At 34.6% G+C, this 23,373-nt stretch overlaps 1 protein-coding gene across 7 annotated transcripts in view; it reads left to right on the forward strand.

Moving 5' to 3' along the window:
* PTPRQ (protein tyrosine phosphatase, receptor type Q) overlaps window positions 1–23,373 on the forward strand; it is a 123,717-nt gene that overhangs the window by 11,087 nt on the left and 89,257 nt on the right. For 6 of the 7 annotated variants that reach the window (XM_040667503.2, XM_040667510.2, XM_040667520.2 and 3 more), the window contains 15 exons: window positions 431–691; window positions 2,104–2,234; window positions 2,401–2,530; window positions 4,723–4,873; window positions 5,188–5,294; window positions 5,753–5,850; window positions 8,204–8,366; window positions 9,924–10,184; window positions 12,832–12,992; window positions 13,974–14,085; window positions 14,895–15,121; window positions 17,845–17,914; window positions 19,403–19,602; window positions 21,024–21,273; window positions 22,749–22,877. In XM_040667503.2, coding sequence (XP_040523437.1) covers window positions 431–691; window positions 2,104–2,234; window positions 2,401–2,530; window positions 4,723–4,873; window positions 5,188–5,294; window positions 5,753–5,850; window positions 8,204–8,366; window positions 9,924–10,184; window positions 12,832–12,992; window positions 13,974–14,085; window positions 14,895–15,121; window positions 17,845–17,914; window positions 19,403–19,602; window positions 21,024–21,273; window positions 22,749–22,877 — 2,451 coding nt within the window. The remainder of the gene's footprint in view (window positions 1–430; window positions 692–2,103; window positions 2,235–2,400; window positions 2,531–4,722; window positions 4,874–5,187; window positions 5,295–5,752; window positions 5,851–8,203; window positions 8,367–9,923; window positions 10,185–12,831; window positions 12,993–13,973; window positions 14,086–14,894; window positions 15,122–17,844; window positions 17,915–19,402; window positions 19,603–21,023; window positions 21,274–22,748; window positions 22,878–23,373) is intronic. The other variant, XM_040667526.2, reaches the window with a different exon arrangement.

Consider the following 23,373-nt stretch of genomic DNA (forward strand, 5'->3'; position numbering starts at 1 on the left):
TATTGCATTACACTTAATATCTCATTCACAAGCTAGATGATGGGATTGCCCCATACATGGGAAGAAAACTCAGTATGTCAGTCCATCAAACATACCTCCTTCTTATGCTCATCTCCATATCCACAGATACATTTCTGTATGGTTTCTGTTGCTCCACCTACCTTCTTGATGCAATTGTGCTTGATACCTGTGGAAGCCTGACTTGCTTTGAGTCTAAATCCTTTGCCAAGTGCTTCAGGATTCTAGTAATAAACACCTAAAAAGACTGGGTTGATAATTCTTTAAGAGCAATTATATGTTTTATTACGGTACCTGTCTGCACCATGCAAGTGTAGGCTGAGGGCAGTTGCTTCAGATTTACTGTGTGGTTTTTATTATTTTCAGTTAATCTAACGTGGCTTTTTTTTTTTTTTCCTTTTTCATGCTTTAGAGCCCAAGCCTGTTCAAATCGTAGTTCCTTATATGCTTTATAGTAATGCTGCGGTATTATTTGTTCGCATGCCTGATACTGGAGTATTTGATGGCATATATGTTACAACGAATGGCGGACCTAACGCAACATTCAGTTTGAAAAGTGATGGCAAATTAACAGTTGAAAACCTTACTCCAGGAACAGAGTATGATTTCTGTGTCTTCACAAAAAGCAGAGAAATGTTGAGCTCCTCTTACCGTGTAACCGGTGTAAAAACATGTGAGTATTTTGATTCCTATAAAATTGCATAACGTTAAATTTTCATTTCTAGCCTCTAACTTTAATTTTGTTTCAGTGCAATAAGAAATACATATTATTTAGAAAGCATCCTGTTAAAGCTGTGTAGGCAAATAGTAGTTATATACTAACAATAGCGGTTCTTTAAACAAAACTATAACTATCTATTATCATTACTAAACATTTTAAAGTCAGCTTTTATGTCAAGACTATCAAAATGTCTGTCAAGTATTTCTGGAATTTAGGCTGTATTAAACTGTTGTGGGGAAACAAGACATATTTTGATTATTTATTTCAGCCACGGTGATCAGCATCAGTGGAATTGCTTCTGTGTCTTGAAAATTAGTAAGTTTATTCCTCCCACTGCATCTTTAAACAAGTAAGAATAGCTTGAAGTTTCCAAATTTCAAGATAGTAAATTAAATAACAAAGACAGAGAGAAGTATTCTGGGAAGGGGACTGCTTTTAGCAGGGTCTTTCAAAAAGAAATTTTAATGAGTACTTAATTTTTTAAAATACCTACTGAAATTCTGTGTTTTGAATTTTCTATTTTTTATGATGAATATGATGACTTCTAGGAGTCTTTCATTGTGTTTTATGATTTTTATTTGAAATTCATTTCTACTCTATTTTCTCAGAGTGGAAATGTTATTAAAAAGTACTACTGAGATGGGGTAAAAAAGCAAGCAAGGAAAAAAAGAAGAGCACAAGGGACAAAAAAGATTATTCTTCAAATAATGAGAACCTTGAATGCTGATTTTTCTTAAGATATAGTTTTAATAAAAGTTGTGTTTTGATCACTCATCAGAGAACAGTTTTTCAGAAACATTACTTTTGATCTCTCCCTGTTGGGTCTCCAAAACCTTGGAGAAAAAAAAAACACCTAATTTTTTCTTAGAAAATATATAAATTTTGGTACATTCCAGGCAGAAGGAGCTGAATTGGAATAAGAGAAATGCAGACAGAAGTGTAAAATGCTCTGTAATGTAATCTCATACAAGGCTATACTGATAAGGGATGAAGGGCATTTGTTATGTCTGTTCTACCTGGATTTGCTGATCTTTCTGACAAAATTTAGGCCAACTCTGAGCACAGTGGCAGTAGTATTGGAGCGATTAACTTTATTCTGGAGGATTTTCCTGCCTAAGAGCATCAACGTGTCCAGCCCCATCTGATTTTAAGAAAAACAAAAACGCAGTTTACTTTCAATAGTACCTGTATTCTCTCTGCTCTTTCTCCATCTTTTTTTCTGCTTTAGAATGTCTGTTTATTTCCATGCCTGAAATCAGATTTTGCCCACTACTTGCTTGAATTTGTTGTTGATCCTCTTTCCTCTCCATGGAAGACACAAAATTGTTGGATTGAACAGTAACAGTTTTTACGTTTCTCTGTAGGTTTAGCAGCACCACTCAATATACGAGAAGGTAATGTGACAGACACTTCAGTACAGATTGCTTGGGACCGTGCAGAAGGAGATTTTCAGCAATATGAAGTCACATGTACAAACTGTGCAAGTGCTTTCAGGGTATGCTTTTTAAAAGACTGTTCAGTCAATGTGGTTATATTTGTAAAATTTTATATCAAGCATTCAGAGATTAAATTAAAAGCTATGCGTCCCACTAAAATAGGTGGAGGTGCCACTAATATATCAGAAGCAAATTTTGCAAAAATTTCTTTATTTGGCTTTTTAGGTCCAGAAAGTCAAGCAAGAGACAGCAACATTTTCCAACCTTGTTCCTGGTAAGCTGTACAGCTTTACAGTTCGAACAGAAAAGGAAGGTTTCAGAGATAGTGTACTTGTTGCAAAGGAAACAGAGACAGGTGAGACCTCAGTGTCACTATATTCATAACTGTTTTTGTTCTTCTTATATCCCTTGTTTTCTTCTACATTTACTTGAACTTTATTTTTGTGTTTAAAATAGCAAAAATGAATAAAATCATCCTCATTATTTTCTCATTCTCTTTCATTGTTATTTTCCTTATTCTTCAGCTCTATCCTTTCAAGTAAATGTACTTGAATTTGGTTGTGGTGAACAATTAATTCCTGTTATTAATATAATAATGACTCAAGCAGTTTTATGCTCTAAGTGTACAACTGTTACTTGCAGACTGGTTACCAGCACTAGAAAAAAGCAAAGTCTTTCTTCTTAAACTTCTGTTTTTGCTTCACTGCTGAGTTTAAACACAGCTACTTGTTCAGAACTAGATTAGTTTTCTGATGTTCTTTCATTGGCCTCTTATATCACTAGTAAATACAGTATTCTATACATTTAGTTTTACTTTAGGTTAGGACATTTGATTCTCATAAGTAGAGTTCTGTTTTAGTTCTCAAATGTTAATAGTCAGTCCCTTCTTCTAGCTGCTATAGGCTTCTTTCTATATATATAGAATCTTCTATATATATAGAATCTAGCTGCTATAGGTTTCTTTCTATATATATCTATCCTGAGACTATGATAGATGTAGCTTTATGAAAAAAATCAGCATGAAGTTCAGCAGCAGAGTAAAAAGTATCCAATATGTTAAGGAATTATAAGACAAAACAGAAAACATCACGGTATTGTCCATCGAATTCCAGATACTCCTGCCTCTTGAACATGGCACTGTTCTGTTCCTGTTAGGGCATGTGATAAAAGCTCTTCTGCACACTCTCAAAGGAGCTGAGAGAGAGAGTGGCTGAAAGGGCAACCCAAATAATTCCTGCTGGGCTGCTTCCAGCCCCATCCACGAGTCATCAGCCCATCAAAGTCTCATCTCCACAACTCGAGAAATACACAGCTAGGTGGAAGCCCAAATTAAGGATTCTGGGGGTCTGACCCCTAGTCTCAGATGTCAGTGGCTGGCATGAGTGTGTGTGTGTGTGTGTGTGTGTGTGTGTGTGTGTGTGTGTGTGTGTGTGTCTGACTGCAAGAGGGCCAGGGTAATCCAGGACATAGGTGAAGTGCCTGGGAGCAAGTGTGGGGATGAACAGCTCTGTGAGAGCACCTGTGTGTCTCCAAGGGTCGTCAGTCTGGGGGAGCATCGGGGGAGAAGTATGAGGCCATAAGTGCTGTCTTTTTTCATGTGAATGCTCTGAGTGATTGTTATCTGTGTGCCAGGCTGTATATATATGTGCATATATGCATGCTCTGTGTGCACATGCCTTCTGGGAATACATCTTCAGCCTGGCTGGCCTGGGGACTTGAAGCAGCAGCAGCCTTACCTCTCTATGGCTGATGTGTCTGAAATTATATAAATTTCCTCTCACAGGTTCCTAATGTGAATAAGTATAGGTCAGAATAAGGTTCACAGTTGGCAGCATGCATGATCAAAGATATATAATATTTTGCTTTCAAGGAAGCATTGACTAAAGCTGACATAGAAACAGTGGTAAATGTCTGAAAAAATTTTGTGAGAGGGTAAGTCATGGGGAAGTAATTATGGAGTAAGTAAAAAATTATGGATATTCTCTTTGCAAGAACTGAGGACTTGAAACAGAAAAAAGCAAGCAGGGAACAAGCAAAAGGAAATAGTTGTTTATTAAATTTGTAGATAAGGTGCAGAACTCCTGCCCACAGGATATTTTGGGTTATGGTTGTGGTTTGGCTCAAGAAATCCATGGGCTGCACACTAGGAGATAACTTGGAAGGTAATCACTACTTGTTTTCTGTAGACATCTGCTTTTAGCCACCATTGTAAACAAGATATTTTCCTAGCAGGAATTTTGGTCTCAGCCAAGCAAGTTAGGTCTTATGTTGGCATTTCCTTAGAAATTGTCAGTCTTTGAGGAACTACACATCAGTGATGTCAAAACTGCATTAAATAGCATTACAGAGCAATGGCTTTGGGTCTGGTGGGTAATGAAGGTCCCTACATGCTTTACTGCAGTGGTATTATCTGTCTTTCATTGAGAAAAACAAGGACATCACAGTTTTTCTGGAGTTTTCATCACATTTGGTTGAAATAAGTCCTGTCATAGAATAATGTGTTTAAGATATATTTTAAAAGTAATATTGCTTCTTATTGTCACACAGTACCAAGTGCAGTTAAATATCTGAACTATAGCAGAGACTCTGAATCAATAACTGTTACCTGGCCACCAGCCCAAAATAAATTTGACGGATATGTTCTTTCAATAAAGAGCAAGATCTTCAACAAAGAGAACATGCTATCTTCTGGTGTAAGGTATGAGGATTACATTTTAATGTTCAGCTACTTAAAAAAATAACTAACATGACCTGAAAGCAGATACTTTATGCTATATTTAAAATAAGTAGTCTGCAGTATTACTTACATGGGATATATATTTGATGTTTCAGTTGATATACGCTACTATACCTAGTAAAAAAAGAACATTTAAGAATTCTTTTTTTTAATAAATTACATCTTGTATCATATAAAGAAATGATATCTATAATGTTGTAAAATAGATTATTAAGATACATGTATTTTAAAATCCTAAAGAAAACAATCTCTTTTTTTTTTTTTTATGTTTGTAGAATGTACAAAGCTGAGTGTCTTCTGCCAGGCACTGATTTCTTAATTAGTATTGTCACAACCAGTGGACTAAAAAGAAGTCACCCCACCTTTCTCAAGATTAGCACCTGTAGGTTCACAATTCATTGTTACATTTTAATGTTTTGTCTAAAAAAAGTAATTTTTATTAAATCAATGCATAGATTTATTTAAATCAATTAAATAAGTGACGGGATTAGTGTATATGTATCTTTTCAAGTTAAACATCCTTAAAAGTCATCAAATAAGTGAAAGATTTTTCAATACAAATAAATTTCCTATATAGTTAATGGGATTATGCTGACAATTGAATCAGCATGCTTCTAGGATGATGGAACGTTTCTACAAAAACTTACACACACTGCTTGTATTTCTCATTCTGTTGCTAATACGTGGCAATAAATTGAGTTTTTCGTATTTCTCTTCAGTACAATATGAAATCTGTAACTACACTGAACTATAATGTAATGAATTACAGCAGTATTTCCTTCAATTCAGTATAAAATATTTTGCTATTAAATTTTGCATCCTCTCGTACCCTTACCTCAGGTCCTGATCCACCATCAGACTTGCAGGTGCTTGGGCAGGAAGAAAATACAGTGTATTTGTCTTGGAAACTACCAAGAGGAGGATTTGATAAGTTTCAGGTGAGAAAAGAATGGGATGAAAACAATGCAATCTTATAAATTTCTCAATGAAATTATCATCCTGCATGTATAATAAGGTACATACATACAAATATATGTATAATAACACGTATCTACAACAATAATTATTTGTCTTTATAAACCATATAATTATGGGAGGTAAATATTGTTTCTAGAGATGGTCAGGTTCTAATATTTCATGGTTAGTGTTACAGAGTGCCTTGTCATCATTAGCATTTTGAAGCATATCCTTTGCAACAGTTAGCTCAAAATATAGAGTTCTTTTCTTCCAGTTCTCTGGTCAGAAACAATTCACTGTGACATCTAAACGCATGGTTTTTGGATCATGTTTCACTGGGGCATTCAACCAGTCTCTTTTATATCCTGTCTTTTGCAGCCTATCTTGTATTATCCTTTGCCTTTTGAAGTCACTATAAACATGGTCATACAGTCAACTCTTCAGTAATAAACCGTCTAGTAGTAAACTTGTCATTTGAATTGATGACAATTTCAAGGTGCCATCCTGTACCATAACTTACTGGCTAGAATATTCTTCATTACATAGAAAAACCATGAAACAAAGAACCTTGCTCTAATCGTCTTACGTAGTTTATACTCCAATATTATAGCATCCAATTCCGCTCCCTACCCCACTGAAGTCTGAATATTCTTAAGCATTTTTTCTTAGCAGTTCTTCTCTCTTCATTTGTATACAGCTGCATTGATCTGAATGAATAAAGCCAGACAGTTAACCTACTCCAGCACCATTTGCTGATGTAGTTTGGAGTATTTTTACAAATTTCAAAATTTAATTTGATTCTCTTGTTCATGTTCTGAAGCAGCTCAGATACACTTCTGTATGTGGTCAGGTTATTTTTATCATCCCATGGAAAGTAATTGTCATCTGTAATACTGATCTTTATGGCACTGTAATATTGCTTGGTATTGGTATCTCATACAGTAAGCAGCCGCATTAGACAGTGCTTTATCAGAATAAATGAGGTTGTCCATAAATCTTTAATAGGAAAGGCTTCAGTAGACTGGTTGCTTAGTGAAGTGCACCTGCATAAAAGGGATCATTTTACTAATCATTTAAAATTAATCGTCCCTGCTCACCAACTTTCTATGCAATATACGCAAAAAAAGAGTACACAAAAGAAACTTTCCTAACTTGTTTATCCTAGATGTAAATTTTTAATCTATAGCTTTGCTTCTAGCATTTTGCAGTGCTGTAATTCTAATGAATTGATGACAGTCTCCAAGATTTAGTATATATTAAGAGGCGTTGTGTCAGTACAATAAGTAGATGCAATAAGTAGGTGCCTAAGGGAACTGCAGTATTCCTTCCCAGATCCACAGCAGCTGAATCAAAGTTCTCTCAGATCACCGCTATGACCCCTCCACTCTTGGAGGAAATAATTGGTGTGCAGACAGAACACACTGACATAGATGGCTACAAACCATCTCGATCTATTAGTACTGCTACTTCCAAGAAGCCCATGCAGGTATGCATGCTGGAAATGCTTGTGTAGAGCCCTCCTCTGCAGGGCAGACACACTGTGCATCTTGCTTTTCACTACTGCAGATAAGAAATAGTCCACAAATACAGTGTTCTGTGTCCACAGAAAGGACCATCACAAGAATTTATTCCTTCACCTCAAGAGTTCTCTTGGAGGTCAAAAGGAATTCTCACAGCCTCTAGGAAATAAGGGGTCAAATTAAAAATGGTATCTTCAGCACTTTTATTCTCTTCAGTGGCTCAAAGCAGTGAGTTTTCAAGGTATCCTAGTGAGCTCAGTTGAGTGACTGATTCCTTGGGACTCTTTCTTTTTTTTCATTCTTTCTTTCTATCTTGTAGTTAATCACACATCTTATCAGTACAGCTGTGTGACTGAGCAGTCAGAGTACACTCTATTATCCTCCCTCCAAGAGTAAAGGCTTCACCTCCTCCATCTATTTTTAAAGATTAAAAATGCTTGCACCACTATTAAGAAATATTAGAGTAAGTAGTGGATCAGCCTTGTGGAACATAAAACTTCAGCCCTATTCCTTATTTTGTCACTAAAATGTGGGGATTATTGTAAATATTTGTAAATAAACAGGTAGTTGGAATTGTTGAACATAAATTTTATGAAGTGAAATAACATATGACATAAGAAACTATCATCAACTATTATTTTTCTATTAACACATCAGTCTAATAATATATATTTTTACTTACGACTTCTTTTATGATATAGTTGATATATAATTTATAATATAATTTCCTATATAATATTATAAGTATAAATATGTAAGTAGAATAACATAAACTTAATTATATTGGATATAAGTAATTACTCTTCTTCCATAGCTTTCATATTGTCTGATGAATAATGAAAAGCCATTTACCAGAACTGTCTATGATAGCAGAACTGTAGTGAAAAATCTGGCCCCTGGGATGGAATATACATTTCAATTAAGGACAATTAAAGGCTGGGATTCCTCTGTGGCTGTGGAGAAAAATGTCATCACAAGTAAGGAAGCACCTCATTATTTGTGTACTTTTGAATAAAGGTAAATGTGGATACAGAGGTATTTCAGTCATTGCATGCAAGTGGTGCAAAAGGATCACAGAGTTGAAAATAAAGTTTAATTTTAGGGGGAAAATTTTGCTTCCTCTTGTCATAGTCGCTTAAACAGCATCATTGATGGAGTCAAGTCTAAATGTAGTTGTAGATACCCATTTAAATTAAGAAGTGGACTCTCAAAATTCTTTCAGCTCCAGCACAAGCAAGATGCTGCCACAATTACTTTGCATTTTGTTTATAATTGTTTCTGCATCTTTTAAGTTCTTGCAAACCGATGGTGTGGGATTTGAGGATTGCTCCAGTAGAAGGCAACAGAAAGCTTTAAAAAGTGGGAAGAAAAATTGTGCTTCCAGTTATATAACAAGATCCAGAATATTAACACTCAGTCTTGCACTCTGAGAAAATTTGTTTTCCAATGCTCCTATGATACTGCATAGCAAGAGAAAGGTTTGCTTGTGAAAGTAATTTGAAGGAATTAATTTATATTGGCTTATGGCCTAACAACATAGATAGAATAGATAGATGTAATCAAAATATAAGTCAACTCCTGATTTTATATATTTGCTTATCTTAGACCTCTTCCCTTTGAAGGGTTTTCTGTGGCTTGTTGGAGCTGGAATTCCTTAATTATCCAGAAGGCTCTGCAGTTAGTTTTTCAAAGATGAGTGAATCTCTGAAAAAAATGAACTAGATCTTCAGTATTTTGTCAGTGGAAAATAAAAGAGAATAATCATCATTGTGGTCCTGAAAGTTCTCCTTTTCAGGCAAATATTTTCATGACTGCTGGGCATGAGTCCAGCATATGGCCAGAACATGGAGAAATTACTCTCACAATTTTAATGACAAGCCTTTAGGATTCTTTTCATATTGAATAATGCAGCCTTTAGTAGGATTATGCCTTTTTTTTTTTAATTAAAGAAAGTTATAAGTAATCACAACATTCATTTTTTTGTAGGACTGTAAACATTTTTATTTTCTAACAGTAAGTGCACATTTCATATTAATGCAGATGTTATTTATGAATAAATAGCTACACTTTTAGAATTCTGGACATAACCAAGAGGAATGAAGAGTTCATTACTGTGACGATGCACTTATTGTTTCCCTTTCTAAGATGAACAATTTTTTGAAATCATATGTCCTATGAAGCATTTTAGAAAACGTTTAATTGAATAAAATCACCACAAAGTCTTCCTCTTCACTCTGATTCTCATTGCTCAATGCTACTGTTCTAGTAGAAGATTTGATAAGTCTGGAATTCTCTTCCATAAATTACGCAGTAGAGTTACACAGCCAAGTTTTACTCAGGGTAACATGATGAAACTGGTTACTAGACATCCATACAAACATACTTCTAAAATTTGCATTAGTATTTCATATTAAGCTGTGAGCCCCAAAATCATTTAAATAAAAACCATTTATTTTCAAAAGCTGATATTTTTGTTACATTTTAAGAACTATGTATTAAAACTGTCTTTATTAATCTGAATGACTTTACTATAGAACCAGCTGGGATCTGCAATTTGGCACTGAAAATGGTAAATACTTCCTCTGCGACTTTAATGTGGAATCCAACCAAGACTAACTTCACATCTTATAAAGCATCTTTATCAAACAGCACCTTTATAAGCAAGTTTATGATTCCAGGAGCAGTATCTAAATTCAGTGTTACAAATCTGACTGCTGGGGGTATTTATAATTTCACACTGCAAAGACTGCAAGGCAATATTGAAGGATCTCCTTCCTTCCTTGAAATTGTAGCAGGTCTGTACAGTTTCCTGTTTTATCTACTTGCTCTCAATAACCATTTAACTTTGTGTGTATCACTGGTTGAATAACATGGGAATTTCAAGAGAGGTTATATGTAATAGTTTACTATGGTTGTGGGCATGCATTATCTATAACATATGCAACTTGCATCTAGTGATTCACTACCAGAAATAATACTATTTATCTGTGCAGCATGTCTTTTGACCATGTTTAGTATCTTAGTTATTTTGCAGGTCTTCGTCCTGCAACGAGTTATGCACTATCAGAACTTAACTGTAAATGTTTGCAGAGTTAAGGCTTTAGAATGCTCCACTCAAGGACTGTTTCTTATTAGATTTGTTCTTAAAACTTTATGGGGTAAAATCTCAATCTTGGCATTTGACAAGATTATTAATGTAATGTAATAAAGTAAAACACAGCTGAAATTTAGGAGGCAAAAAAGATGCACCAGAACTACCTTAAGCAATTTCTATTACTACTTTCCTATACCACTTTTAAAAGTTTTATTTGTGGCAAAGACAGAGTGGTATGAGAGATACCTGAGAAGCATTGAAAGTTCTCATTGACATGTCATGAGACGTGTAATGACATTTGCATGTGTGCTTTTGGGACTGTGTGCTTCAGCTGTAGTCAGGGGGTTTGAAGCAAGAGGTTAAGAAGTCTCTAAAATGCAGTGACATAGAAGTGGAGATCCTTACATTTACTTTGAAGTAGTTGTCTTGAGAGAAAAACTATGAAAAAAAGTCTTGCAAGTCTTTTATAGGTTGATCCATGACCACAATACTTAATCATAACTAATTTTTTTTCTAATTCACTGAAGATTTAAGTCTGTTTGGTTGATCCATTTGTGATTGCTTTTGCTTAAATGTGTTGAGATTACATCACAGTGCTGAGCCTGCTGGTTTATAATGGTTAATTTTTGGAAAAATTATCATCTTGTATTTTGCATGCCATGCTCTGTGATGTATCTTCTCAACTGCGATGAATTATGTCAGTGAATTGCACAGGAAGTTGTTTTATGCTTCACACAGATATGCTAGCTATATACTTTACACAAATATACCGGCCACTGCAGGTAAGAAGTGGATGTTAACACGTACGTGAAATAGGTGTACAGTAGAAGAGCAGGTGCTATGAGGCTCAAGTGAACTGCATTCATGTCTGCACTGGTGGTGTGGTTAAAACTGCGAGAAGGTAGAAGTGAAACTTTTTTTCAGCGTCAGTAGAAGAGGTAGTTCTCAATCACAGCGTAAAAGTGGGACTGTTATTAGCTTCATGGCACTACATGTCTTTTTCCATGAGGACTCTTCTAGGCTGTCTTCTGCTGCTGATTCAGAAATGATGCGACTGAGGTAGATGGCTTTAAGTACTATGATAACTCAGGGTTTAATCATGGGTTTGTATAAAAGACCTGTGCAAGCGTTGTGTCAGTGGAAATAGTAGTACTAATGGTAACATTAGGACTTAGAATTTAAATAAGTGTAATAAAAGGAAGAAGTTGTGCTCTCAGTTACACTTACAATTCTCTACATAGATTTTTTTTTTTCACTTAGTGTTAAAATAAATTAAAAAGTAATAAAAAGAAACGATCATGTATGCAAGAAGTATAAATTTAGTATGAAGACCTGATGGTAACATTTGAATACATGAATATTTCAGGTAGAATATTTGGTGGCAGAGCTGTAGTGATCTGTTTGAAACTACAGGGAAAAGAGTTCAGGGAGGATATATAATCTAAATAGGTTTATACTAAATAAAAATGGGTGGAGCTCTTTCATGATGTGATATTTAGACTGAAAAGAACATTATTAGTATATAAACAGTACAGAAGATTTAGTTTGAATTCTGAAGAAGCATGTTAGTAAGGGAGTCGGGCAGAGTACAAGGTAGTGGCACATCTGGTGTGTGACAAAGAGCATCTCTGATGGGGCTTGCTGTGTCAGGTATGCACAGGAACTGTTGTTAGCTATCTGCTTGATGGCTATGTGCATGTGGATCAATAATGCAATATTAAAGATATGTAATGTTTTAATGAGCTACTGATGAAGCTATAATATGATCCATTGGTAGGACTTGAGTGAATGATGCAGATTTAAAATTGCCTGAAAGGGCAGAGAAATAAGAAAGTGAGATGATATTTCAGGAATGTGTGAAAACATGGCTTTAATAAAAGGAGTCCAAAGTAAAAATTTTGGAGACTTAACTAATTAGATTTCCTGGAATTACTAGGATTTCAGATATACAAAAAGTATTTGAAAAGAATTAACTATTTTGTAACAAGCGACAGAAAAGAATATCTGTAGTAGCATTAGTTGATACAGCAGTAGGGCTAACTTTAAGGTTGAGTACAGCAGAAACACCAAGATCGTGCCGAGATTCTTACTTAACCAGACAGTGGACTGAGATACCTGAGTATATCTCCACAATATCTACACAGCATAGTTCAGAGATTATCAACCATATCTCAGAAGTAGTGCAGCAGCTGTATTGTAAAACGCTGCTGTATATGGGCTAATTAGCAATTATCCTTCTTGTAGTGAGTAAGCTGTTCCTGGATGCTTTTATATTCAATTCTAACTACTTCTATATTTGTCAAGGATGTATTTAGTTTAACATCTTATATTTCACGTTTCTCTTTTAGAACCTGCAAAACCAGAAGGACTTAAATTCTTCAATGTTTCATCAAATTCTTTTTCCCTGTATTGGAGACTACCATATGGACATGTAGACAGATTTTGTGTGGATCTCATTCCTGACCATGGATCTGTTGTTATCTCAGATCTTGGAGTTAGGGAGTATCAAGTATGTGCTTTTATTACAGGACTTGCACGGCCAGCTTTTCCTTATGCAGCATACTGATGAGGAATGCAAGGTTGCTTCCTTAGCTATTTAATGCAGGTGTGACCATAAAAGTATTAATATAAAATTATTGAAAGCACATTTCAGCATCCAGAGTTTGGTACCTTAAAGCAGTTAGCAAATCTCTCTCTCTTTTTCTTTTTTCCAAGTCTGCTATGAGGATACAGCCAGTCATCCAAGGGTTCATGAATAGTGTAACAAAGGAAGGGCAGAGCTATTGGGTAATACAGACTCATTAATTGTGTACTTGCCAGGAAGATCCTTGCTTAAATCATTAATGCAGGCAACATTTCGCTGCTGAGGCATCAAAAAGAAATAGGAGGACTTTTTGATTCTACAGTCTGGAAAATATAAGAATATTAACAGAAATAATGGCTGTTCTGGTTGGTTTGCTTTTGTTTTTTATTGGAACTACACAGATACAGGTATTTTGTATTACTGACTGTTTAAAAGTTTTTAATTATGCTTATTTCAAATGATGGACTTACTTAACCATCAGAAAGTTGGAAGTTTTTCAAGTCTAGCTTTGTGTTTATTCTTTCAAGGGGTGATTTTATAAAGCTAAATATATACTTGGATAATGAGAATGTTGCAGAAACACCTGTATAGATACACTGATAAGTGATTCTGTGATAAAATTAATAGTTAATTTGTTCTTTAATATTGAAAGTTATACAAATCATACGGAGGGTAGCTAAATAAGACAAAATGCTGTGCTGTACCTAACAAATGTGAACTGCTCTTCTTACTGTTGCAAATGCTGCTGTATTTCTAAAAGCTCATTACCAGCCTTTTCTGTAATTACTCTCAGTAATACAGTGCTCAAAATTTCAGGGCTGGGGCTTCTGTTGTTGTTGTTGAGTTACGGGGGGATGGGGCATTCATTTTCATGATTCTTGTTAACAAACTGATGTCATATTTTAGGCTGACTTTTATAACACTACACCTGGAACAACATACAATGTTACAGTTTCTACAGTTTCTTCTTCCACATACAGTTCACCTGCCAGTAGAACAGTGACAACGAACGTCACAAGTAAGTTAAAAATGACTGCTTATGTTTAATTTCTTTTCTTAAATAATGATTTTTTTTTTGTATTTACCATGATGCATAGTAGTACAGGTGAAACTGTAATTCTTTTTTAACAATCATCAGAATCTTTAATCTTCTTTAAATGTAAAAAAATATACTGAATCAGAGGTGTTCTATGAGAACATGAGAATTTATCAGATATTTCAGAAGAAACCCTCATTGTGAGTAGTGGTTGTATTCATCCATTAGCTTGGCTATTTAAGATTAAACAGAGAGAGAGAGAGAAAGTAACAAAAAAGCCCCAAAACACAAAGGAGAGCAACTGGTAAACTTCTGTAATTTTTTTAGCGTTGTATAATAATATCCATGCATGTAACAGTAGACTTCTGAGATACTTCAGAAAAACGTAGCTGGATCAGACATATTTTACGAGTGTAATTTGTTTTATTTAACGAAAGGAACTGATATTAAGCATGCTAGAATATCTGAAATATTAAGTTGGCATTATGCTCTGTTTTGTTTGCAGTGATGTTGAGCATTACATATTTTGCATTCATAAAAAAAGAATGTTCCTGAAGATCCAAATTTCACTTAATCTTTTTTGTAACCGTATTGTAGCCAGAAACAAACAAACAACTGAATGAAAAACAAGCAAACAAACAAATCTTATTAAACAGTACATTAGTCTTCAGTAGTTTTTCTTATTTTTTCTGGCAGATGGTTTATTTTCTTTAGACTAACTATGAGGGTGTCTCCATCATCTGGAAACTTAATTAAAGACCATTTTTGACATATTATTTTTTTATTCTTAGATCCTGGGCCCCCTGCATTTCTTGCAGGTGAAAGAGTTGGCTCTGCTGGAATTCTGCTGTCATGGAATACACCACAGCATCCAAATGGGAGAATTCTGTCTTACATTGTTAAATATAAAGAGGTCTGCCCATGGATGCAAACAGCTTACACACAGGTTACATCAAAACCAGATAGTCTGGAGGTTCTTCTTACCAATCTTAACCCTGGAACAACTTACGAAATTAAGGTAGGAGCTTTATGAATCCCTTTTAGTTTGAACTCTCCCTTTTTCTACTTTGTATGAAGCTATGTTAAGTGCACTGATTTCTGATGCACATTGTTAATAACTTCTGCTATATAACAAAATACATGTAGCAGGTATTTGTTTACTTCAGTGGTTTTTAAATATACTTAAAGTAATTTCTAACCACAACCTTTCTAAAGCATAGTTTCTTCTATTAATATTCTTACTAATATATAATATGTGGTGGAGAGCACAGAGCAAAGGTTAAAATTTTCAAAAATACCTAAACACTTCATCTTCACTGACATTTAGTCTTTCAAATCACTGGTGCACTTTGGATATTGCACATAGATTTCTAAATCACCTCAACCAAATCCATAAAAGCATGTACATGTGTAATTCTTTATTTGATTTTAAACTTAATCAGTTGAAGAAGGAATTTTCTGGCCTGGATTATCGCCTGTTGTCATCTAAAATCTTGCTCACTTTCTGTTCAGTAACTGTTTTCCTAGTACTGAAATGAAAAGCAGGCTTCTTCCTGTATTGCAAATACACACACATGACATTCTCACCCGAACTATGTACTTGTGATGGGGAATGCCAACAACTTCACCGATTGGACACAAGCATACAGATACACACACCTGATGAAAAAGTTCCTTTTTATTTAATCGTTGTATTTGCCTTTGTGTTTGTGTGTGGCCTGTAAACACCCTTGCCTGGTTTCCCCAAGCTTGAATGTTTTACCTGTTATCATTTCCTGAAATAAAAAATGTTGCACCTTTCTACGTCCTTTCCATAGACTTTATTGCTTAGATATTTACAGGAGGTATCTACTGTCAAAGTCAGCACATGTATTTACATCAGTTCTATAAACAGAATTTGGATTAGGCATTCCTGATCCATCTCCGTGGATCCATCTCCATCTCCGAACTCTTCAAGTGTCAATAACTTCAAATGGACAGAAATACGTTATTGTTCTCTTGGCAACATTTGCCTTGAAGTTCTCTGCCACTTTCACAAGAACCTTGGATAGGTGCTTCTTTTTAGTGTCAAGTATAAAATGAAATTATATGTTTAGTTTGTTTCATTCCACGTAATATGAATTCATACCATGGAAAAATATTAGATTTGTCAGTCAAGGAATAGAGCTGTGCAGTAATCTTTTGTAATGATAATGTGCGTATGTAAGAAAGTAGAAATCTAATTATGGCTTGCTACTGTGGGGAAATAGCTTGCTGTGAATCTTGTAGTGATGACCTTGCTGGTGAAAAGCAGAAATGTTTAGCCTTTGATCTGCCTCCAGTCGTCTGTTGAAAAAGAAATTAAATAATCAGCTCCTACTAGAAAAAGAATAGTATCATTTAGACTAAGCTCATTAATCTGTTCAGATAGATAAAGTTATTAAGATAGTTCAATTTATTTGTGCGAGATTCACTTCTGAAGGTTTTAAAAATTCTCTTTGCTCTTTCTTGAGAAAACTGTAGGACATTTAAATCGTGTTTTAATTTGCAGTGATTTGCCTTTGGCTGATATATTTGTGAGGCTTTTCTTCTCATTACTGGTGTTTTAGCCATTGATCTTAGAGCTGAATTTGACTCGTGAATGTGACTTGAGACACAACTACACTGGGCTCGCAGGGACCACGTGGCTTTTGGCATGAGTGACTAGAAGTCTATTGGCAAGCAGAGGGTTGTTATGCTATCTGCTGCTTTGGTTGGCTGCCCCGCTAGCTGACCCACTAGCAGTCTCACAGTCAGTCCACTCAGATGGAAACGTGTGGCCAAAAAGAAACATTAAATATTTTCCTTGTGTTGACTAATTTATTTCTCATTTGGTATTTTTTTGTATTTTTTTGGAGAGGGTTTTTTGGGGGGGGAGCTTTTTAGGGGAGAGTTAAAAGCTCTTCATTTTTGCATGGATGAAAATCTGTTATTGTTTTCACCTGGCTTGTTCTTGCTAAATTCCTTCTGGTACGTATCATGACAGTACGGTTCAAAATAGCATCTTGTAAACTTTGAATGTGGATTTTCAATCTATTTCGGACAGCCCAGGCTTGATTTTGTTTCTTTACAGCTGATGAAGAAACATTTGTAAAGAAACAGTAGTTAAAAGTGATTATTTGTTGTATGTTTGAGGATTATTTGTATGTTTGCAAAATTTTGGGCACCTGATCATTGATGAATTTGTAAAAATATTCTTTTTAAAATATATGCTATAAAAAAATACTTCAGAGCACAAGCATCAATACTCCTTCCAATTTGAATTACAACTACTTGAACCATGTGAACTTTTGTTATCCACAAAGTAACCTTGGTTTTTTTGTTGTTGTTGTCCTGTATTTTTTTTTCTACAAGCTTCCAAACTTTTTTGCTAAAATGTCACCCTGTGGCATGATCACCTAGTGATTTCTAGAAGCTAATGGTACATTTCACAAGCATTTGTTTTATCTTCAAAGCCAATCAGTGTGTACAGTTGACACATCCACAATGCAAATGTTTATTCTTCTGTCATATTACCCTGGACTTTTTCTTAAAAGTGCAAATCTCAGATTGGAAGACTTTCAATGTATCTCTCAGTTTTCTGGATTCTTTCTACCACATCTGTTTTGTTCATTTGTACGTTTATGGTTTGAAAAGCGGTAGGTGAATCTCTGCTTCTCCTTAAGGTATTCATATTTCCTGTACATCCTGTAGGTTCTCTAATTTGGCTTCTTTTTTCTTTAGGTTGCTGCTGAGAACAGTGCTGGTGTTGGAGTATTTAGTGCTCCTTTTCTTTTCCAGACTGCAGAAAGTGGTAATTTTAACGAACCTGCTTATTAGAGCTGCTCTAATTTGCTCAAATACAGTATCTCTGATGCTTCATTTTTTTTTTTTCGTATTTATACACATTCTGATACACTTAGAAGAAAATACCGATTCTTTCTGTATTTTCTCACTAAATGGAAAATGGTGCTCTTTGTCCTACTTGCTAGTAACAGGATGTAGGGTGTGCACATGTGGAGGTTCTCATATGAAAACTGTTTCTCTCTGTTTTTCTATACAAGTTTCTAGGTAGGCTGCTTCAAGAAAGTAGTGTCAGAGGAGAGGAGAACTAGCTATGAATTACACCCATTAGCTAATGCTGCAGCAGTATTAGGAGACTGGGAGTACTAGGATCAGTTCTTGAATGGCCTCCTTGTGTCAGGCTGTATTTGTTCAGTGCCTAAGTCAAAGTACCTTCTCTAAAAAGCCCAAAGCAGAATGTTTTACTAAGTTCTTAATTCTAAAGAAAAGGGGGTGAAAATAGGCACAGCTGGTATGAAAACATGATTTGATGAATTTAATTGAAAATTTAAAAAAATACATTTTTATACTAAATTTCCAGAATTTTTACAAATTTACGATTTTTAGCCTTGCTTTTCCAAGCACTTCAAGAACAGCTGAGCCTTGACTGAAGCACTGTCACCAGACCAGTTCTATTGAGGTGTACAAGACTAATTGAAATATAGAAATTGTGTGGCCATTGTGGTGATTGTCCCTCTGTGTTTGGGACTACTATAGTCTGATTTCCATAGCAGGCCAAACTGTAATGTCAAACATAGTGGCAGTTAAAGACATTCAGCATAAGATTTCCAAGATGACAATGAATTATAAAGCCAAATATGAGAAGGTATAGCTAACTAACTTGGAAGAGCTATGCAAATCATTATTCTTCACTATTTTTGTAACAAATTTCTCACAGAAAACCAGACTTCAGCGGGCTCTGTTTACTTGTAGTTGACAGAGGACAGTATTACCATTTTTCCATAGGATAACTTCAGCTTTTTACTTTTTGATACTTTCTGTTCACATTGTATTAAAGGTAAAACCCTTATTATTAATGTAATTGGAAGACCTGTTGAAACTGGAGGTGAGTGTTGTATGTCACTCCGATACTGTTCTTCTTTTAAGCTATTGCTGTGATGGTTAAAAAGATGCCAACAACTTGATCAAAATGAGACTCAGTTTAAACTAGTAAAGTTATCTAGAAAAAGTTAAGTAGAGTGGATAGTTGAGTGGACAGTATGGTTTCCAACATACAAACAAAGGGCTTTTTTGAACTGGTCTAACTAAAATGGTTATGTTCCATTAAGATCACTGAATACAGGACAGTAGAAATATTTGAAATGTGATAGGTTCTTCAGGTACTGTACTGTTAAATGATAATGAAAATCATTTTAGATCATGGTAGATTTGATTCTGAAATATGTATTTAATGAGAAGAAAAGTATGTCTCACTGCTTTTGTTTGTTTTGTTTTCAAGCTCCAGGTAAAGTAGTGAATCTCACAGTTGAAGCCTTAAATTATTCAGCTGTAAATCTGATCTGGTTTCTCCCTCGACAACCAAATGGAAAGATAACTAGTTTCAAGATTAGTGTGAAACATGCAAGAAGTGGAATTGTAGTGAAAGATGTCTTGGTTAAAGTAGAGGACCTTCTATCTGGGAGGTTACCAGAGTGTAATGTAAGTGCTATAAACCTTTTAAATTAGAAATAGACTGAAGCTATGGAATGTAATAAAATTTGAATTTTGAGACCATTTGGAGTCTTGCTTTTCAGAACAATCCCTAGTACTTTACAGTTAGACCTGAGGAAGGATATAGTATATGAAGAAAAGACTTTCTGTCCGAAGTAGATTAAGCAGAGAATTTTACCTTGAAGAGCTCAGTATAATCCAGTAACAGCGTCAAGAAAGGGTCAGCTAACTGATATATTTTTAACAGAAATGGGTGGAATAAATAAATTTGATGTTTTGGTTTCCATTTTTAATTTTTACAGTGTTCACTTTGAAAATACTATGTTGTTTCTGTCACTGTGGAGACACAGTACTGTTACTCTTTCATTTTTATATAAAGTTTTACAAAGCTTTGTATATTTTAGGTTGTGCTCTATTCTGCATATCACATTTCAAGATTAGTTTAATACTTTTCAAAGTAACATAAAAAGAAATAGCAGAGTGATATTCAAAAATTGTTTGTAGACAGTTGTTCAGAAATTTTCAATGAATATTTAATTTAAGAATTTTTACTAATTTACTAATGAAACTCTGTTTTCAACCCGAAGCATTGTATAACTTTCAGAATTTCTTGAAGATTATTCTCCTTTTCAACTTTTGTTTTCCTTTTTCCTTTATTCTGAGCCATGTGTTATGACTATTAGGATGCCAAGTTGCCTAAATGGTTTTTTTGTTTTGTTTTTGTTTTTTTTTCAGGATGCTAGACTTAGTAATTCATTGAAAAGTGCAGTTTCAAATGATAAAAGGTGATCAGGAATTTGGTTTCAGATTTTATTTTCATGATAATCTTAAGCGTTTTTGAGGGCTGTCAACGTCAGGCTGATTTAATTTAGCACTGAGAAGACAGTATGCCACTTACTGAATCATAACACATCAATGATTGTAAAGCCCAGCAGTTTTTCAGAGTTGTCTCCTGACAGTATGGATCAGAAAACCCCTGTCTGGTACCTGCTATATGTGTATATATCTGTCTGTCTCTTTCCGTGTATATGTACGTGTACATAGATGTAGACATAAAATATACGTATGTTGAAGAAAGACCTCAGTAGAGATTGTATATTTTTTGTACAGAGGCAATCTGAATGCTAAAACTGGGAATAGCTAAACAGAGACTGAAAAGCTCCTTCTGTTCAATTATGTTTGAAATCTTTTTGAATAAGGGCAAACATTGTACTACTGTCACCAACAAGATGTGCTAGCACTTCAGCTAAGGAAATGATAAACCAATTTCATATTGAAGTTTGAAAATTAAAAATAGAACAAGATCAAGGTGATTTTGTTTCAAGGGGTGTCTGCCTTTTCTGATCTCTATATATTAACAGTTATATAGTATGCTTTCTGTTTATAATATTTCATATTTGTCTTAATAGGATAACAGCGAATCATTTCTGTGGAGTACTACCACTCCTTCAACTACTTTCGGCAAATCCACAATTCCTTCAAGTACTACAGTTACAGCAAGTACCGAAGCATCTAGTCAAATGAGCGCTGTTTGGAATGAACCAATTAGTTTTGTTATAACTAACCTGAGGCCATATACCACCTATCTTTTTGAAGTCTCTGCAGTTAACACTGAAGCAGGTTACATTGACAGCACAATTGTCCGAACACCGGAATCAGGTATGTATTACTTTCAAAAGTAAATAAAGTTCTCAAATCTATAGAAAAACAAAAAAAGGTAGGGATTCACTTATAGTGAAAAGTCAAAGGAATCAAAGTATGCTCAGAACAGATGATTCTTTTCTCTTTAATTTTGTGAAAAATGAAGGATAATTCAAGAATTTCAATTAATAGTGCAATGGAATGAAAATTAAAAATAAACTAGAAGGGAAAGGGTGTCAGTCATAGAATTAAAAAAGCGTATGTATTGTATACATGGCAATAGGCTTAAAGCTTCTTCGCATTTGAGGGGAAAAAAAAAGAAAAAAAGCAGTATAAAGAAAACCTTCCCATGGCTCCTTAGTCTGGAGCTATTGCAGAATTTTGGTCAGTGCTGAAGAAATCTCTAAGCACTGGAAAAATTGGTTTTTGGATTACTCAAAATAAGAAGTGAGAATTGAAACCGAAGCTTATCCAATAGCAGAAGTTACTGAGATAATGCGCAATAGTGTTAATACAGCCATACTAGAAAGCTGTTGTTTGCAGAGGAATGTTATTCTGGCTTATTGTTTGCTAGAACATTCTTCTTTTGTCTGACACGGTTTGATGTTGCTGGGCTGCTTTTTCATTCATCAAACAGTCAAAGCACCATTCAAATGAAAATAAATGTAATTTTCTTCTAGCACTGTTCATCTGAATGGTTTTGCTAGCATGAAAACATCCTTAGTTGGCAGGTCTGTCTAGAGCGTTTTAAATAAGTTTATTTGGGCATTTTTGAAAATCATTTCTTTTTTAACTCTATATGATCTAAAAGAATTGCAGCTGTTTTAGTTGTCTTTGGATTCTGTTTTCCATTTCAGAAGTAATATCACTAAGTTGTGAAGGTATACTTTAGAAAGGAAGGTATGCTTCAGAAAGGGATCAGCTTCTGTAGTTGCTTTAATTTACATGAACAGTTCCATGAAAATACAAGGTGCACTATTTTTGCAGTTTTAATTGTATCTGTTTTTGAAGTTTTGGATAATAAAATATATTATCACCAGTGCTCTCAGAAATCAGCTATATGAGGTAATGTGTAAAAAAAAAAAAACAAAAAAAACCAAAAACCTGTTTGAGAAAGAAAGTCTTACTCCACGTGAGCTCTATATTGCTGAGCATCACAGTAGCATTTGAGCATCTTGTGTGTGTAGTCTGTATGTAATAAGTCTGAATTAAACTTGCTAAAATCCCTGACACCTTTATGTTTTCAGGATGGTTTATATACTACCAGTACTTTTGATGCGTTATGCAAGAATCATGTTTCAAAAAACAAACAAACAAAAAGCAACAACAAAAATCCCACTATAAAATTAAGACCTTTTAATGAGCTGTGCTTTTAATGTAAGTTTTCCTCAGTGCATTTAATGTTTATATTTTAAATGAACTGTCTGGTATGTGATTCTTGGGAATTCTAGATGTAAATTATTTTATATTCAAAGGCTTTTTCCAAAATTAAGTTCCAGAAGATCCACCACAGAATTTTGCCAAGGTCAACATTACATCAAAGTCTTTCTCAGTGATGTGGGACCCACCAACCATAGTAACGGGGAAATTCAGTTACAGAGTTGAGCTGTACGGACCATCTGGTAAGTCTAAATTGATTATCTATTTAATTATTTATTGTTTTTATGTCCTTACACTTGCATTCTTAATGTCACTACCAGTGGAAAAAGAAAATTTGAAAGCACTGCTATGTGTCCTTTTCAGTATTAGAATGATGAGCACTTCTTAGATGACTTTTAAACCTGCCTGTTAGAAGGATCGGTATGCAATGAAATTCCTGTTAGGTATTCTTACTGGTAGAGGAAACAAGCTCCTCTGACTCTTCCTGAAAAATGGAAAGCTAAGCTCACAGCTAAATTAGAATGCATATATATTCAAGTCATTCTGTATCTTACATTTACTCTTTTTCTGTTAAATGTTTCTGGAAGATTTTAATCTCTGTGTGGTTTGAGTCTCTTTTGGAGTTTTTATATTTGTTCTTTAACTCAGACATGGTCAAAAATACAAGGTTATATGGTTATATAATTACATACTGTTAAAGACGTGAACGAGCTGTTTACTAAATGCTTTTATAGAACA

Source organism: Gallus gallus, chromosome 1, assembly GCF_016699485.2.
Source record: "Gallus gallus isolate bGalGal1 chromosome 1, bGalGal1.mat.broiler.GRCg7b, whole genome shotgun sequence".
Taxonomy (NCBI): domain Eukaryota; kingdom Metazoa; phylum Chordata; class Aves; order Galliformes; family Phasianidae; genus Gallus; species Gallus gallus.